Source organism: Leptosomus discolor, chromosome 19, assembly GCF_034619465.1.
Source record: "Leptosomus discolor isolate bLepDis1 chromosome 19, bLepDis1.hap2, whole genome shotgun sequence".
Lineage (NCBI taxonomy): Eukaryota > Metazoa > Chordata > Aves > Leptosomiformes > Leptosomidae > Leptosomus > Leptosomus discolor.
This window is the reverse complement of record NC_141409.1, coordinates 8,407,857-8,426,529: the sequence shown is the minus strand read 5'-3', so window position 1 is coordinate 8,426,529 and position 18,673 is coordinate 8,407,857. Positions and strand designations below refer to the sequence as shown.

The window sequence follows — 18,673 nt, the reverse complement described above, 5'->3', positions numbered from 1 at the left end:
AATTTCAGGTGTAAAGAGTATAATTATGAAAATAAACTCACAAACAAAATGTTTGAGGGAAGTGGGAGAGAGTTACAGGTAAAACTATCTAGAAACTCTGAACTCCTGAGTTTTATTTATTGTTCTGTCCTAGACTTCCAAAACAAACTTGGTCAATTTGTTCCTTCTCTCTGTATTTTAATTCCTCATGCATAGCTGCATTTGTCTTCCCCACCCACGGGTATGATTTGAGGACAACTACATTCATCCCTGAGGAGCTCTTAAACACAATGCTGTTTGGAGCCGTCTAAGAAGTTAGAGGTTTAAAGGAAAAAAGAAAAATGTAGACTTGTCAAGCGTTGAGATAAAACAGTGCTGGACATCTTAAAAAAAAAAAAAAATAACATAAAAAAAAAATACTGAACCATGCAGTCTCCTCAGCCCTGGTGCAAACCTTTCTTGTATCACATCCACTTGGTGTAAAAGGGCTGCAGCGTATCACTGCATGTCATAACATGCAGACATACTGTTAAAAAGGGACAAGTTAATGCACGATACTCCTGTGGATTTAACTCAGTTTTAGTTGTAGAGTAAGTAAAGCTGCTGAATTTTATTTTTCTTTTGTGCAACGTGTTCTCTGTCTGGTCTCTGAGCTCCCTAGCTAGCTTTTCTTCCGGTCTGACTATCTACATCTCAGCCTTGTCATCTGTTGAAGTGGCTTCTATTTAAAAAAGCTTCTTCCCTCCTTCTTTCTAATTGTGCAGATATATATGTAATATTTTGTTTTAAAAGCCTTAAGTTAAATTTGATGCATCCTGCAAGTATGTAGACCTGTCTGGTAACACCAGTGGAAGAAACTCCTCCATGTCCCATACCTTACCCACTGTGCCTGCGCTATTCAAGTCCTGCTTGTACCGTTCACAGTTAGTCTTGGTTTGAGAGTCCAGTTCAGACTGGACGTGATTGTTCTCTTTATAATTGTTGAGTCATTAAACTAGGCTGGGAAGGAAGGGATGCAGAAACTATGGTAGAGTGCTCACTTGTTCCTGCATTTTGTTTTTTAACCTCTGTTGGATGTGACATGCGGGACACCATGCTCTGAGTGCTGAACTGGTGTTTCGTTGTCCTCCTTCCCTAGTCACTACTTACAGCACACACACTGAGCGTCAGAAAGTGTGTCAAAAGCCTTGCCTGATGTGATGATGGATAGATAGCCTTGAGGAAGACCTATTGAGGGGAAAAAAGCTTAAGATGTCAGGATAATCTGAGAATCAGGAACCTCTGGTGGATAATAAATGTGAGAGCGCAAGATGTCAAAGAAGTGGGAATAAGGGAGCAGAGAAACAAGCTGGAAAGACAGAAAAAAAAAGATTCAGTGTGAAAGGGAAATAGAAACATGAACTGGAGACAGGTGCACAGGCTAGCACAGAATCTTCCCAGAATTGATATTTTACTGCTGGTCTCTGTTCTTACGTGTTAGTTCTCTCTTTAATCACTGTTAGCTCTGAAGATGTCATTGCTTTATGAGCTCGAACCTGGGAAGTGCTGGCATTCTGGTCATGACGCTGCATGATTGCACGCTGAACTTCAGCAATACTTCTGGATTCAGTATCACTTCTGTTTTTTGTGTGTGTATCCTGGTTAAAGCCCTATGTATGCTTTTTCCTCTGAAAGCATACTGTCTGGGGTTTTTTGCCCCAGCTCCATAGTATTTCTGCACCTTTTAAGATTCACAAGACGACAGTCGCTGTGTATGTCAGAATTAATTGGGCAGCACGACAGTGCAGGGAGTTGTGCATTTCAAGTGTGTGTGAAAACGCCTTATTAGCCTGGTCTTCTGTGCCTATTTTCTTGTGGTTTTTCCTTTCCTCTTTAAGCAGGTGTGTGGAGGGAGGCATTCTTGTGGCATGCAAAGAGTGCTGTAAGACTTACTGTAATCATGCAGAACAGTTTGCAGAATTCTTCCCATGCTGGTATTCTTTGATTGAAGCTGCTGTATGCAGAACTAGAGTAAAGTTCATTGTTTCAGAGCATGCTCTTTTGAGAGAAGGCAGAGACTGGAAAGGAGATGCTCATTTGGATCCCTTCCAGCAGGGATACTTAAATTTTGAGAAACACGTTTGTCTGTGCAAATCTACCAGGGCTCTGGCCACTACTCTGTTTGGGCAGATGCTCCTTGATTCCTTAAGGAGAACAAAAGGAATAAGAAATGTGAGACAGGAGGCCCTGCTGTCTCCCAGTTAGCAGTGAAAACAGCATGCAACAGGGAGTGGGTTACACCTCTGAAAAAGCAGTTTCTTTTCAACTGGATATATTCTGGAAGTCCTCCAAAGAGTTTGGCACAGATAGGGCAATGAAACTTGGTAGTCCTTTGGACAACGATTCCATCAGTAGTGCTGGCATGCTATTCTTAATCACTGAAACAACCTTGTAAAGCTAAACCAAATGGCTTCCCTTTCACAGTAGGGGAACAGGCTGCAGGAAGGCCTATAGTAATAGGGCTGGGTTTAGAATAGAGGAGACCCCAGTACAGCAGCACTGGAAAGGTCTTAAAATTGCTGAGTAAGATTTGTCAGCTCTCTGGTCTGCATTGTTTAAAGGATGTATAGTGCTACAGGGCAGTGTGCATCGGAATGCTGAGCGGTAAGTGTCAGCAAGGAGCACTGGGTGTCGCGGGGACAGCACAGGTTCATTAAAGCCTTGATTTGCTGCCGGCCAGGGGCTTGCAGTCCGTGCTTTCAGGACAGTGAAAGCTATCGAACAGCTGTCAAGTGTGCTGACTGTTAGGTTCTGATTTCTTATTCAAGATCCTATCACTTGAAGAGCATATCAATATTTTAAAATTAAATCATTAGTTGGCTGTGGGGTAATGAGAGATGCAATCATCTGTGCTAATTGGGTTAATCAAATTTCACATTTCTCCCAGCATCAGTTGATAATCATGAAATGATCCCCCTTTTGTCATCTCAGTGTGCCTTCCCACAGCTTTTGGAGATTTTTCTTTTCCTTGGAAGCATCCTGCTAAAGGCAGGCAAATCTGCCGGGCCCTGAGTGTCATCTGCTGCAGCAAATCAGACTTTAATGGGCTGGCTGACCTTTGGGTATGGAGCAGCACCTTCTACTGGGTGGAGTTTGTAAAGCATGTCTGTGCGACTGAGCTCTGGTGGTTTTATTGTAAACGGCTCTCTCCTTTAGATCAGGTGAAGGAGACTTGTGCATCAGCAGAACCAGATACTCAGCTGTAGTGACTTCATGACCTTAATTTATTAACTTCTTGGGTTCAGCATCTGCTACTTTATTGCGGTTACAGAGACTGAAGCACTGCGTGGCCCGTTCTTCGAGTGCTACTACAACGCAATCAAAGCCTAATCACCTTTTCAGAAGTATGACTGTATCTAGTCACTGCAAATAAAAACTGAAGCCCCACAGAATGTGTGTGCGTGCAAAGACTATCCAGTTAATTTAAAGGAGATTTTAAGTTTAATTTTATATATATGTATTTTTAATTTTAGGAATCTTTCAAAGAAATACCAACCCAAAAAGAACTCCAAAGAAGAGGAAGAATACAGGTATGTTCGTGATCCACTGCTGCGTGAGCATGTGTTGATGGAGCAAGGAGCAAAGTCTGGGTTACCAACTAGGATTTAGCTTGTAAACAAAAGATTTTAAAGTCAAGTATAAGAGCATAGAAATCATAGATGCAAAACCAGTCTTACATGGTAGATAATAAGGATTTTCGAAGTTTGGATTTGGTCTGTAGCTGCTCAATTCCCTTTATGTTATCTTATGTTTATTTATCCAGGTTTCTGGATGCCTGGTTTGGGGTTTTTTGTTTTATTTTGTGGTGGTTTTTTTTTCCATGTACCTTAAAAACTAAGCCAGACTGTATGATCCTGTCTCTTTGAAGTGCATGACCAAACTCTCGACTACGTTCAGCAGGAATAGAAACAGTTGTTAATTTTAGCATGAAACTTAAGCAGTCTGCATAAGTATTAAATTACTCAAATGGACTGACAACACAGATTAGTAACTTGCTAAAGGGATAAGGTTACAACACCAGAGAAACTCGTGGTTCTTGAAGGGTAAGGTGAAGGATGTGGTTTGTACTCCCAGTATTCTGAGATGGATTGACACAGGACTTGCTGCATGGCCTCAGCTGTCTGCTGTTAATTCACATATTCAGACTTTAGCTCCCTGGTGGCAGGGGACTGTTGGAGTGCTTGCAGATAGCAACTGGGAGCATCAAAGCACAGCTCCTTCACCAAGTGATGATCTGGATACAGGTGATGATAGACCTTATGTTGTTAAGAATATTCCTGCCCTTGATGAGATTAAAGATATTCTTTAAAAAGAGCTTTCTAGATGAGGAGCGTTCCAACAGACAGGCTGTAAGCCAGAGCAAGAACATTTTTCCTTAGAGCACTCTGGCTCTGGGGTTTCTCAGCATCAGTGTTTTGTAATGGATCAGCTTTGAGCGAAGGCATCGCAGTCTGGCCCTGTATTGCAGGAGGCTGCTCTGCCTCTGGAGAGCCCAGCAGTAGACTCAAACCCTTGACCTTAAAAATGAGAAACATTTCAAATGAATTTGGATATGGATCCAACTGTATGATTATATTAATTTAGATTTTTGGGTCAGACCCCCAAGCTGCTGCATACAGCTACCCTAGTGGCTCAAATTAATGGAGATAACAGCCTTTTTGTTTTCTTGTTAATTTATTTTTAGTAATGTTGTTTGGGAATCAGTTATTTATGCCATTGTTTCCTGAGATACTGATGTTTACACAAGGAAGCTTACATTACCAGCACATGAGCTGTTTTGGTCTGTACCCGGGATTAGGAATAAATCTGCCTTTGGGTAGCCATACCATAAATGGGTATTTTGAGTTTACTCCAACCTTTTTTGACACGTCTTTCATTGCTGGAAAAGTATATTGGAGTTAACTGATTCATGTGATGTGGCAGAGAAGATCCTGTATATCCTTTGCCCTTTCAAATATTAGTGTTCACCTCGGTATAGTTTCCTCATGTCTCTAAACAATGTCTGGGGATTTGTCGTGCGACCTTTGGGTGCCTCGGACACTGCTTTGAGACAGTCTGGCTAAAAATTATCTGTCTTCAAGCTTATTGTCAGTCTGTAGTTCTGTGGCTTTGATCCCCTGTCTTTTGCAACTGGGATTTCACTGGAGGCACCACAGCTTGACTGTGAATGTGGCTGCTTGTACTGCACTATATTTTTAGTGTCTCTTCTTCTAGTTTCTTTTTTCTGTTTTATGTCCTGTCCCCCCCGTCCCCGTCCCCCCCCAATGCTTTTTTCATCCCTCTTTGTACCACTCCCCTCTATTTCCTCTAAATCTCTCCCTCTGTATTTTTTCACCTTTAGGTGATGTTATCAGTACAGACCACTACCGTTTAATATTAATAGTTTTTATAGTACGTACAAGTGCAGTGCTTCAAAGCTGCTGTTTTCCAGCTGACCAGCACAGCCAGCTGGGGTATTTAAATGCAGCTCTGTTGGCTCTGTGCTGCATATGCTAGTGACATAATCGGCTGTTTTGAAATTGTGTGCACAGATGTTTGTTTCTTCCTTTTAATAAGACATGGAATGCTGTATAGGAGATTTTTTTAATACGAAAAATAAACCTTGTGGTGGAAGGTATTAAAATGTGTGTGTTGACAGTGAACACCTGGTTAGTAAACTCACTACCTTTTTGAAAACTTTATAGCTGATTTAAATCCAGTTTACACTCTGAAAAGTTTTCTTTTTGTGCTAGCCAGAAAGTTGGTTGCTTAGACAGCATTTTGCCAGGTAGTGTGTACTAATCACTCTGTGCACTGAATTGTAGACTTTTGAGTATATCTAGAAATGTTTGGTGAGTAGAGATTAGAATATTGAAGTCCCAGAGCTGTGCTGATAAAAAAACCTGGCACTCTAAAACTGTGATATTTTAAAAGCCGATGTCAAACTGTCTGAGTCGAGATAAATTTATCAGGCTACTGTCAGTGTGTGGGATAGGCTTCCTTTTGAGAAACTCCTTCGAGTGAATCTTTGCCAATCCACATTCAGTCTCATGTAGCAATACTAAATGCTTGAGAAGGATGCAACCTCCCTTTGCAGTGTGTCTTTCCGAAAAGAAAGGGACTAAAAGCAAAATGCGTTTTTGTCCTCCGCAGGTACACATCAACTAGAGCCTTCCTAGCCACTTTAAATGAAATGAATGACTATGCCGGACAGCATGAGGTCATTTCAGAGAACATGACCTCTCTTATCACTGGAGAGTTAACACGCTATGTGCAGGAGCTGAAACAAGAGAGGAAATCGGTAATGGATCATTTTTTATTATTCACAATTATTTGCTATTCAAGACAGATAATCAGTGGTAAGGGAGTTCAGTATTAAGCAAAATTTATTTGTAGTTAATAAACATGAGCTTTGCTAATGAACCAAGCATTTAAAAAGTGGGTTATGTGCCCTGGCCAAGTCACTGAACCATTTGAATCAAATGTTATAAAATCAGACAGCAATGCCTTCAGGAGAATCCCTGCTAAATATGGTCAGAGACCCATCTGTGCTTAGGGCTCTGTTAGCCAAAAGCTTGCTTAGGGAAGAGTCCAGCAGCACTGTGTAAAGCCTGACATAAACAGAGAAACTGTATTATTGAGACTGACTGAAAGAATTATTAGGATCTTGGTTTACGTTTTCCTGCTTCTTAGCCAGAACTTTCTAAAAAATGATTCTAATGAGAACTATGGGGTCTGCCTTGTTTTGTGGTGGTGGGGAATCCGGTTTTCAACCTGTTATCCTTCAAGACTGGTAGAATTAGGAGTTTTATGTTGGTACTCTAATTTAGCTAGTAATTCAGGAATCTATGTGCCTGCTACAGTCAACGTTAAAAACCTGATTAATTTGCATGTCACCAGCTCTGAAAGGCACATAGTTGAGACGTGATTTTATTTCCTTGCCTTGAACCCTTTTGTCCTTGGGATGAGTGGGCATAAAATAGTGACTCTGAGCATTGTTGTTGCAAATACTCATAGCACTGGTATAAAATGACTAAGCAAAGTGCAACAAGGGAAGGGACCATCAGGGCACTATATTTCATTTCCAAACTGTTGGTCCATTATGGAAAGTGCAACAGTACTCTTGCTCAGTCCAGCAAAAGTTAACACACTTATAAATAGTCCCACTAAAGGTTAAACATGTGTTGAAGTGCTGTGCTGGACCGGAGTCCTGGAAATTACCATTTTTTCTGAAGTATAGTATTGGGATGCTGAGTCTGTCAACAGAGGTATAGAATATATAGACATACCGTTAATTTGCAGATTGATGTGTAATCTTCCAGGGACATAATATATCGGCAGCAGTACGGAAGGATGTTTTACATATAGCTGTGATGAGGATGTTTTCTCGGCCACTTCTGTGAGCTATCCAGCATGAACTGTGTAATTAAGCAAAGCAGAAAAAAGAAGCATTCTGATCCGGCATTTTTCCGTCACTTCTAATTCTTTTTACCTAATTTTTCAATTATATGGGCGTATAAGGTGATTGGAATATCTATTAGACATTTTAAGTATGATGAAAGAGGTCTTGCTATCTTTCTCATAAAGAATGTGAGCAGTAACTGTATTGCTTTTTTGGTTTGCTTTTAGGCTTTTGTAGCAAGTACGGGCTCATAAGTAGTGGGTGAATGACAGGAAAAATATTTTAGTGTTGCTGATGTGATAGCAGCATAGGAACAGCAAAAATACAACTGACAGGGTACTTACCTGTTGTTGCTGGTAATTCTTAGCCTTTAACAGAAAACAGTTGTCAGTCATAGTTGGTTGTTCTGTTCCTAACATGAGTATAGGTTATGTGAATTATGAATCCTTGTCTGATTCCTGTAGATTTGTGATTTATGAGCGAATGGTGTTGAAAAAGAAACTGCTTCTGCCTTCAGGCATTTTTCATACCGTAAATCACAAATGCATCAATCATGCTGGGCTCTGCAGGAGGGGAAGGTGCTGCCTGTGTAAATATCACAGAGGGCTCGTGCTTTGGCAAAACGTTTTATGATATGAACTGATGAATGACTTGATATTTCCAGAAATTTTGCTGGCAGAGTTTTCATGCGCACTGCTTGATATGTCATCAGCTGTTACGCTACAAGTTCACAGAATCATTTAAGTTGGAAAAGACCCGTAAGATCATCAATTCCAACCATTAACCTAACACCAAGTTGCAAGTCCACCAAGTTGCTGTAAGCTGGAAGATGACCACTGCTGGGGCTAGTGCCACACACAGGAATTGGGAGACCCACATTCTTGTCCACAGTCTTGTCTAATTTGAATTAAGTCATTCAGGTGTCCAAATACCTCTAAAATGGTATAAATTTCCAGTGATTTCAGTATGACTGAGACAGATAAGCACCCTTGCTCTTTTTGTTGTAATTTCCCACCTGGAAGACAGAAATGATACACAGAAGTGTCGTAAGTACAAATGTGTGAGAGAGGAACTTGACTGCGGCAGAAAGTGGTCAGGCAAATGTATCAGACTTAAGGGCTTCTGTCTCCAAAGGAAACCCCTTTGGTATGCAATGGGAATTGTGCATTTAGTAGTCATGGGGCATGAGGGTGGTGACCTTTAAACACGTGGGGGCTGATGCATGCCTGTGTTACTCTGTTTTCATGCTCATTTAACTCTATTGATTAGAGTGGAATTGCACCAGCAGATGATGGGGTCACACAATAATAAATCACACTTTGTTGTTTTTCCTTGACGAGTACAAGCTCGTAGCCTCTAAGCAGCACAGAACCCGACAGTATATAAAGCCTCACATTGGTTTTGTGCTGGATAAAGTTCATTGGCATGCAATTTTTACATAAGTTGGATTTGTTTGACTGCTGTGAAAGGTGTACTTGATGTCTGCCTGTGTCATGTTTTTCCATATAAGTTAGTTGCTAATGGTGAAAATAAGGGAAGAAGCAGCTAATCAAAAGCAGGCAGGACAGTCTGGAGGCTGGACAAGTGGGATGATTTGTAAATTCATGGTGATTTGGTGGTGCTGTTCAAAAAAACAAATACCTCCTCTTTCCTCTGGCCTGGTTTGGAGCTTAGGAGAGTTCTAGGTTAACTCTATGATTTTACAGATCATGTGCTTTGTTGCGTGATGGTTTTCGATCATCAGAAAGTGGTAAGAAAGATCAGGCAAAGACTCTTTTTTGTGAAACTTGAATATCTTTGGCAACAAAGGTCAGTCAATGCATTAACCTTTATCATGTTACACATTCCTTTTGCATAGGATAACCCTCGTTGATGTTATCGCCATACCAGATGAGTTGTTTAGCCCTCAGTCACTGAAGTTCGGCATACACCCTGCCTGCTTTTCACACGCTCTGTTGTGTGCATGTGAGAGGGAGAACTCCTTGAGCTGTTTCAATTCTTCCCAGCTGTCTAGTGAAGTGAAACTCTTTACAGTACAGTTCCTTACTTCAACTTCTTCTTGTATTCTCCTGATCTTAGTGTGTCCATGCTCTTGCCCGAGTAATTCTCATCTTCAGCCAGGTTCTTGCTACCTGCTTCAAAGCTGAAATTTCAGTTCTGTGCTATGTGAGGTCATGCCACATCCACCTTCCTTTGGAGGTTATTGGGGCCAGATACATGCAGCTGAGTTCCCCTTTGCTGTATGAAGACCTCCATCACCAAGCCGCACAAATGAGTTGGGGGTTGTCTCTCAGAGTGGCTCAGGGAAAGAACTTGCTTCTGTGGTCATTCTTTGTGCTACCCCAATTTCACCAAAGCCTTACTTTGGGGCAGCTGTGGAAGGTTTGAGCTGGGGGGCCTGCAGTATTACAAAATTGGGACTTAATCTTGCTTGTCTGTGACAAAACAAAAGGAGATGATCCCAGTAATGTCAAGAAGGGTGTTTGGACTTCACGAGCATGAACAGGTAATGCATTTCCAGGTTGGAAATGTGGTCAAGAGTTCTCGTACTCCCATCCGTTGCAGCTGTTGCTGGTTGTGATAGTATCTCCTAAGCAGACCAGTTATTCTCCATTTGAGAGAAGTATCAGCAGCACTTTGATTGCTTAGGCGAGGGAATCTGCCTCTCCACATTGCTGTGCCTGCCAAGTTACTCAGCATGCTTTGTTCTATTAAAACAAATCAATAAATATAGACACTTGGGGAGAGTTTTGCTACCCTCTTTTTTTGGGTGATGCCTAGGAGGACTTCTGAGCAAACATGTAGCCAGTGCAGCTCAAGCATTGAAATGTCCTTTTTTTCTTAAAGCTTCACAGGAGGTAGCTTCGTTTAGGCATTCTCTCAACTATGGCTGAGGAAAACGCTCAATGCTGTAGTGTATGTGGATAGAAATTAAAGAATTAATTCCTGGGAGAATTCTGATTTAGATCTGTGGTCATAAACTAGGTCTGACTCATGGTCTCCTCTGGCAGCAGCTGCTCTGTGTAGCTGTTGCTCATGTCAGCTTTACTAAAAATGTATTTGGGAGTCATGAACTATCCCTCTTATTACTGCTGCTGCTTTCACCTCTACCTCCACCTCCCCTTGGGGGTAGGCTGGCTCCATACAATCGAGCATGAAAGTCAAGTACGTTGCAAGAGCTTTGCTGCAGACTGAACTGGTGCTGCACTGGGATTCTGTGGTTGGAAGAGAATTTACCTGATGTCAATACACTTCATTTTGTGTCGGGATAGAAGGAGAACGGGGAATGAATGCATCCTTATGGGTACTGGGAGGGTGAAAACGGTCTGGTTCTTTATGGTGGAGTGTGTGCGCCCTCGCTGTGTGTATTCATACAGAGGGTGTACGTGTCAGAGAACTTTCTGTTTCTTGTAGACTCTCAGGTGTTGATGAAAAGTAAATAATTGGAGGAATTCTGCCGTGTTCGTTCCTTCTGAATAGTGCCCTGTTCTGCAAATAGTCCTGTGGTTTTCAACAGGATTTCTCACGGTGTAATGCACCGTGCAAGCGTGAGACACGATGGCACAATACAACCCTGTCAAGTGCACAATGGACTTTTCCGTGTTGCATTTTGGTTGTGCCTCAAGTTCTCCGTGTGTGTGGAGTTACAGCTGTGCTGGGTGCTGCGGAGGTACACAGAGACATTGCTGCCTTCCAGAAATGACAAACTAACGGCAAAACGGGTAGTAGGAAAAGGGAAAGAGAGACAGTGAAGGGAGGTGATCTGCCCAACTTCAAACTTCAGGATGACGAGATTCAAACTGATCTTTTTCTGTGACTAACCCACTTCCAGCTTACTGCCCCATGAATGGAGTTTGAAGTGTTTTGTTTTAATCTAAGGGCACAACTTTAAACTATTTATGAACAGAAAGACGACTCTGGGTATTTATGAGAGATCTTGTTGTTCTCGATAAGTACACTGCCCAAGGAAGAACCAACTTCACATATTCACCCTCTCTTTCGTACAAGATTTCAGCTGTATTTCATTAAGTTAAATTGAATCAGTAGAGTGTTCAGTAGTAGCTCTAAGAAGAACGCAGAAAACTGTTTATAAAAGATCATAATAAATTCTGTCTGTTCTTACTGAGTGTTTGTTGGTTTTTACCCAAACTATGGCACAAATTTAATGAAACTGTTAAATATTTGTACATATCATCTAATTGTGCTGTGAAGAACTGTTCTGGGATGGAAAAAGCAAATGCTTATTATGAAAGTTTCCAAGAACATTTTTGTGTGGGAAACGTTGGATTTAGCTGGGTTAAAGTTGAGACCACAGGACTTAATATCCTGCTCTTCCCAGTTTTGAATGGGTACATTGAACTATGAAATAATAGTTCAAATAAATGAATTGGCTTCTGTTTACTATATGAAGGATTCTGATTGGGAAACAAAATATAGTTACAAACAAATGTAGTTAATTTTCTGTGAATTAGCACGAATATTGCGCTGCAGAGCAACAGCCTGTTAGAGGGACAAATTGAGAGATGTCTTCGATCGACAGTAACATCTCCTGCTCAGTGCATGACTGTGAAACGCCTGAAGGTGAGCGGGATTCAGCATGGGCCATGTATGTGTTTTTCCCTTTGTGCTCTATCCAGACAGCCACAGAGATCGGCCTAAAACGAAAGAGCAACACTAAAGCGGTACTAGTAGAGCATGCCTTACCTGTGTGCAAGTGCTGTTTATCCAAGGCCTGAGGTACAGGATACAGGTGGGCATGTTCAGCTGGCATTTTCATTGACATTCAGTATTTTATGTATCTGGTGCAGGTCTTAATACTTGTGTGTAGGTGTATGCACACATGAAGGCTACATGGAAACAGCTAAACGGTTGTGCTCTTTAAAGATGTAGTGCCTCAACAGGCAAAGAAATACTCGACTTAGACATTTTCTTGTTTTCTTATCACTGCAAGACTTGTATGGGACTGTCACGGACCATTTCTATGGAGGGGGGAGACATTCTGTTGAGATGGTGTCTCTTGGTTGTCGATCAGTGGAAGAGAAGCTTTGTGACAAGACTGGGAACTAGAAGAGGTGGAAGCTGGAGCAGCATGCTCCTTTGTTCTTGTTGGAGGATTTAAAAGCACAACCATCTTTTCTTTATACCTTAGTTTTTTGGAGCAATGTTGGATCTCCCATTGAAAAGCCCATCGGTTTGCTCTCATAGAGCACTTGGGCACAGCTGGGCTTTTAACAACACGATTGGCCCTCAAGGGTGGATTTGAGAGTGGGGTACATGGTCTCCAACCAACCTGTCATACCTGTGTTTGTGCTTACTGAATCCAGGGCCTTCTGGCCTGCTGCCGTGAAGCCAGATGGTTCAGCAGGACTGCTTGAAGAGTTGGCCAGCGTAGCAGAGTGCTCTTGAGGATCCCTGTAGCTTCGCTCCCGTGGAGTTGTCCTGCTAAGCTGTAGGGGTGCAGTGCTCTGCTGTGGGAGGAGCACAATGCTTAGTTTTGCCTGTGGCTGAGAAGAAGGTACTGAGTTCTGAATTACGATTCCCAGTATAGGGAGTTAATCTGTCATAAGTAGCATGAAATGGCAAGTCACCATAAATATTACTGCCTCAGTGTCTTCTAGGTTTATGCTAATCACCGTCATTCTGTTGTCACGTCTCCCAGCAGGCATGAGCGGCTGGTTCTGGTTGTCTTGTGCAGCTGATCTGGTCTTTGAAGCCTGGAAACGTTGGTCTTAGTGGTCTGTAACTGGAATTCCTTTGGAATGCACTGCTTCAGGAGGAGACAGTTCAAGCTGAATTAACATCAGCCTTGAACAGTTATTTGTGTAAGCTCTTTCAGGTTTGACCTGGTTGATAGGCGCATATTAAGAATAGCGTTCACATGGAAGGTTGCAAAGGAGAACAGGGTTATGCCACAGTATTAAGAAGTGGCACGGATGAAGGTGTGAAGATAGTCATGTGTTTCGTGTCCATGTTCACAGGACTGTCTTGTGCTACTCTTACTACAAATGAGCGCGATAAGACCTCAAGAGCGTGTTGCTATTCTTGGAAACCAGGGTTTCTTCTGAGGAGGCGGTTTCCTGTCTTTGCAGTCAGGAAAAGAAAAACATTTGACAAGGCTTTTTGCAAATTGTGCTGAGAAAATTGAGGAAAAAATAATGTTCTCTAATTTCTGTCTCTGGTATGCTTTAATCACTGGCCATTATTTTAGGAATCACTTGTAACAAAAATGGAGATAGTTTGAATTGGCAGAGGAAGTACTGCATTGCCAGGCCTGTGTTTGTATTGACTATCAATGTGAGCTGAGTGTGCCAGTTACAGAAGTCCAAGTAAACTGTGTTTTTTCAGTGTGTTATAGTATGTAGTTTGGAAACAGAAAAGAGAATGAGGCAACTTTGTCATTTATCTCTGTTTTGAAAAATCTTAAATAAGATGTTGTCATATGCTAATAAATTAACTAAGATTATTTTTTCTGAGTGTTTCTAATGTAAGCAGACTGTAGACGCGCAAATTTTAAGTTTAACCATGTAATCAATTGCTGTTTACTTCCTTAAGAAAAACAAGGCTGTCTTGTTTACAGCCTTTCTTCCAGTGTTTCCCATGGTTGGTTTTTGATACAGCATAAGCAGCCCTGTTGTGATGCTGGTAGTTTACATGTTTCAGGCAGTTCTTTCATTTAAAACTGCCGAGGAGTTCCTCAGCAAAAATTATCGGACTGTATTGTCCTTCATAAGATGCTCTTAACTACATCTTGCTTTTCTACTACTCCTCTCAAAGGTCAGAGAGAAGAGAAGAGGCATCTTCTAACCAGCTTTTGTTGTCTGCTCTGTGAGCTGTGTGGCTATGTAAACCCTCTTGCATACCAAGAAAGTTTTGCAAAAATATCCCACTGCTACTCATTGTAACAGTGTTGGCAGTAACAGGCGCTGTATTGTAGGTAGCTCGCTCGCTGCTCCCACTGTTTTGATCAACATGGGTGAAATCTGAGCCTAACAAAAGTCAATGAGAGTTTTGTCTTCGATTGCGTGGCAGCCAGGATTTCTCCCCAGCTGTTACCGACACAGTCAGCATGGTAATGAGGAGAGCACACGGATGCGTGTGGCTTGATTTTAAAAAGGAAAAACCTCACTCATACAGTGTGCCTTTATGTGGATTTCCTGCTTTTCCTAAAATTCTTCCTTTTACTATAGCTGAGTATTCCTTGAGCTGGGAGTTTTTAGAATGTAATAAATGCTTTTAAGAAGTTGATCTAATCCACAGTCTTCATATAAGCAACTTAATACTGTGCTGAAGATCTCTCAAGTCTTAACAACTCTTGTGAGATCACCTAAAAGCTGAATTATTTGGTTTTATCCCGTGAGTGTAGAATGGATGGAGATGTCCAGTCAAAACATGGCCAGGTATGTATTGTTCAGAGCACCCTGCGACAGCTTAACTGCGTTGTGCTTTAACACATGGGGAAAAAGGACAGTCATGGCCACGTAGCCAGTATGGCTTGAGTTTGGGTAATGCTGCTGTGTTTTAAGCTATTTAGTAGGTCTAATGCTTGGATTAAATATTTTTCAGGGAAATCTTAAAGTTGGCATGGTGATTGCTAGCCTAAGACTCTAAAGTACAGATTAAATGTGATTTAGGGAGGTCAAGTAATGAATGCTAACAAACCCAAAACTTTCGCTTTACCGTGTTTTTAATGTGTGGATATGGCAGAAAAGTCTGGAGGAAATCACAGCAGGTGAACAACCACAATGGTGCTGCAGATGTCTTACTGGCACGCTAGGAGTGCAATTCATTAATTTGGTATCTTGCTCATAATCTTTTTTTAGTTTTTTAAATAGAAAGCCAGCTTAGGGTGCATTAGTTTGGGTGTTCGGTTTTGAGGAAAAAAATAATATTCCGTATTGTATCAGCTACTCTAAATTCATCACTGTGTGCTGCCGAAATGTGTGTGACTAATTAAGAATGGTAGTTTTCCATATGATTTGCTAAATCACTGGTCATGTTCCCATTTGATGAATCATCAGGGGTAGAATAAACGGTTATTTCATTTGATTAATTTTTTTTTCTTTAAACTAGACTTGTATCTTGAAACCTTATCAAGGAAGAGTTGATCTTAAAGTTATTTTTGCTATTTTATTTTTTTTTAAAAAGCTAAAAGACGGTTGCTGTTTAAGATTGTAAAGTAAAGGAAATGAGTTTGCGGAAGTTGAAGATACTGCAGGAAACTGGAGGCTTCCTGTATGACTTCGAGCAGATCACTTAACCATGCTGTCTCTATTTCCTTGCCCGTAAAATGGGGGCACTGAAGAAATATAGCTAGTTGGAAGGGCCCACTTAAATTCTTCATATGAAAAATTTTTGAAAGGCAGAAATGATCCTCTTAGAGAAAAAGACTTGTTCTCAAAATCATGTGTAGCTTTCTTTCATAATAAGGGTATATATGATATAACACAAGAATTGGGGGTGTTAAACATAATGATTGAACTAAAAAAAGGCAATGTTGCACTGAAATCTCCAAAATATGATGCCCTGGTATTTATCAGGCTGTCACTCAACATAGATTCCTTGGTTTCACTATTCAGTAACCCTGAGTAATGCCCATTTTACATCTCTGCTCCATTTCTGTAAAAGAGCTTCTCAAAAAAAAAAAACCAAAACCAAAAACAAACCACCACAAACAACCAATCAAAAAAACAACCAACCAAACAAACAAAAAACAACAACAGCAAAATGTAGCAAAATCTGAACAAGATGCAGCCATGAACAAGAGATACCGCTCAGGTTTACTGCCTCTCTTGTATGTACTCCCAGCAGCTTATAGAGTTTATTTTACAGAGAGGGCAAACTTGGAAATAACAGGGGTGGATTGTGAGAAATTAAAATTACATCACTGATTAACTACAAAGTGGTTTAAAAATACGAACTCGGGGTAGTCCTGTTACCCGATACGCTTTTGTTCCTAAGTTCATCCTTCAGCCAATTGTGAACACAATTGTGCTCTGTTAAACTAACCTGGCACGTTGTTTTCCTAAGGTTTATGGGTCACTGACAGCGTGAGGTTTCACGCAGGCCAGCTGTCCCCAAATCAAGCCCCTTCCTACGCTCCAGCAAAGTCGGAGCCGATGCAGGGGGGAGCACACAAGCAGAGCCTGGTGGAGGCAGGAAATGCAGTATGAAGGCAGCAGAGTGATTTTACTCACGAATCCCATGCTCATTAGAAAAATGTTGAAAAATGTAGTATTAAATTACAGTTGCTCCTTGGGACTGTTTTCCTAAACTCTAATTACAAATGAAGAGCGTTTCAAAGCCCCCTGGCAAGGAAAACACAGGATCTGTCACAGGCAGAGCTGAAAGGCAGTGGGGATCTACAAAGGAACCAAACTCGACTTGGAGCCTTTCCCCACTGCCCCAGCAGTTTTACAGTTTTGTCTGGGTTGTTTTTTGTTTTTTGTTTTTTTTTTAATGGCCTAATGTGGCGACTGAGTTTTTGGAGAGGCCTGCCGTGGGAGGCAGGGGTCTGAGCTGTACAAGTACCGTCGGGGTTCGTGGCGAAAGAGGTCTCTGCCCAGGCGCAGCAGTGCCGGGCGCTCAGCTGCCGCGCTCCCTCCTCGGTAGGCAGGAGTGGAGCTGGAGCTGAGCACGGCACGTGCCCAGGATTAAAAGCATTACTGACCCTGCACCTCTCTTCTCTGCTTTGAGAGTTTTTGTGTGGAGATAGACACCCTCCACAAAGTTAAAGCTATAGAGGGTGCCCCTATGTTCAACTATAGGTGAGCATTCCTCCTTAACGGCTGGGAGGTTTGGGACTACGGGTAGCAGAACCCAGAGCACTCGGGATAGCGTGGTGTTCTCCTGTTCTTGCAGACAAGTCGAAGGTTGTCGTGGTTTTTAAGGCAATACAAGTCTATTGGACACGGCGTGACAGACAATTGCAGTTTGGGGGCTTTTTACTGGCGTGTCTGGTGGAGGCAGGAAGGCGGCTAGGAAATGTCACTGGCACGTTTGCTCCAGAAACCTGCCTCGCTGACAGAGGAGAATACCAGTTGCTTTAGTGGAAGATGCAGGAAACCAAGTAGCTGCCAATTATAAAGTGCTCGCAGGCACATTTTTCTAACTTTGGCAGTTTGTGGCAGGCTACTGTTCTGAAATTGGAGCTGTTCTATCAACAGACGGTTAATACCATGTTGCTTAAGATATATCTAGTGGCTGGTTATGCGCAGGCCTGAGAAAGCATGAGTTCTAGCGAGTTGCAGTGGGATATCTGGCAATATCAGACCTTTGTTTTTCAAGTTCACTGCATGAAACCATACCTGTGTTTAAGTAAAACATCCAAATTGCCGGTATATATGACAGCGGAAAGGCATCTCTCTTCCTGTGCGTAGTTTGCTGTGTTGTTTATTTTACAAGGTGGTTGTAAGGGGGGTAACCTGTTCTAGCGGTCAGCTGGGGGCTCCATTAACGTTCCTATTTAGAGCTGGGTCATTGACTTACACAATGATCTCAAACGAATTGCTGATCCTGAGGAAAAGGGAGGCATATGGAAGCTGGAGGGGGTAATATCTAAAGCGTATTAGATTCTCTGATGAAGAGCATTGTGTAAGGACTAAGAATGGTTATTTAAACCAACTGCAAATAAGAATCTTACTCCAAAAGGCATGTCAGGAGAAGTTCCTTGTATTTAAGTATGTAGCTGATATCTCCAATTTAAAAATTCTGTAACACCTTAGTGTGTGTATGCGTGCACGCACACCCCTGGTGTGTGGGACAGGGGGGCTTCTGAAGGGACCCAAAGAACTGAATACCTCTCAAGGGAAATGAACAGCTGGCCTCGCACACGCAGCCAGTGACTAGGAAGAAGAGGGTTTTATGTTGAGGCTGAATGAAAATCAGGACAAACATCAGTTGTTAGAATGTGCCAATCAAGGGCATCTTGGTAAATTCCATGTAGAGAGAAATTTTCATTTGGAACTGGTGTTCAGTCAGTAACCAAAGAAATACTCTTCAGATAAAAGTGCTTCAGATCTCATGGTATGGGAAACCAATAATTTTGAGATACAGTGAACAATACAAGGTAGAATTGCTGAAGGGATTAATTAGCCTTAGTCTAACTAACCACTGTAATTGATGCAAATATACATCTGCAGCCTGCTGAGACATTAGACAGTCATCATACACCTGCTCAATTTACCAGTGTTGCAGAACACAGCTGTCAGAATAATTTCTGGGTTTTTTTTCTGGAACTCCTTGAGCATAATTGAATGTTTGTTCTTTTGTTGTTCA

At 41.7% G+C, this 18,673-nt stretch overlaps 1 protein-coding gene across 17 annotated transcripts in view; it reads left to right on the top strand.

The window, feature by feature from the left end:
* The first annotated feature begins 6,175 nt into the window (after positions 1–6,175).
* Positions 6,176–18,673, top strand: part of FNBP1 (formin binding protein 1) — a 57,602-nt gene continuing 45,104 nt past the window's right edge. For 16 of the 17 annotated variants that reach the window (XM_086475816.1, XM_086475810.1, XM_086475823.1 and 13 more), the window contains exon 1: positions 6,176–6,298. In XM_086475816.1, coding sequence (XP_086331942.1) covers positions 6,191–6,298 — 108 coding nt within the window. In that variant the 5' untranslated portion in view covers positions 6,176–6,190. The remainder of the gene's footprint in view (positions 6,299–18,673) is intronic. The other variant, XM_086475809.1, reaches the window with a different exon arrangement.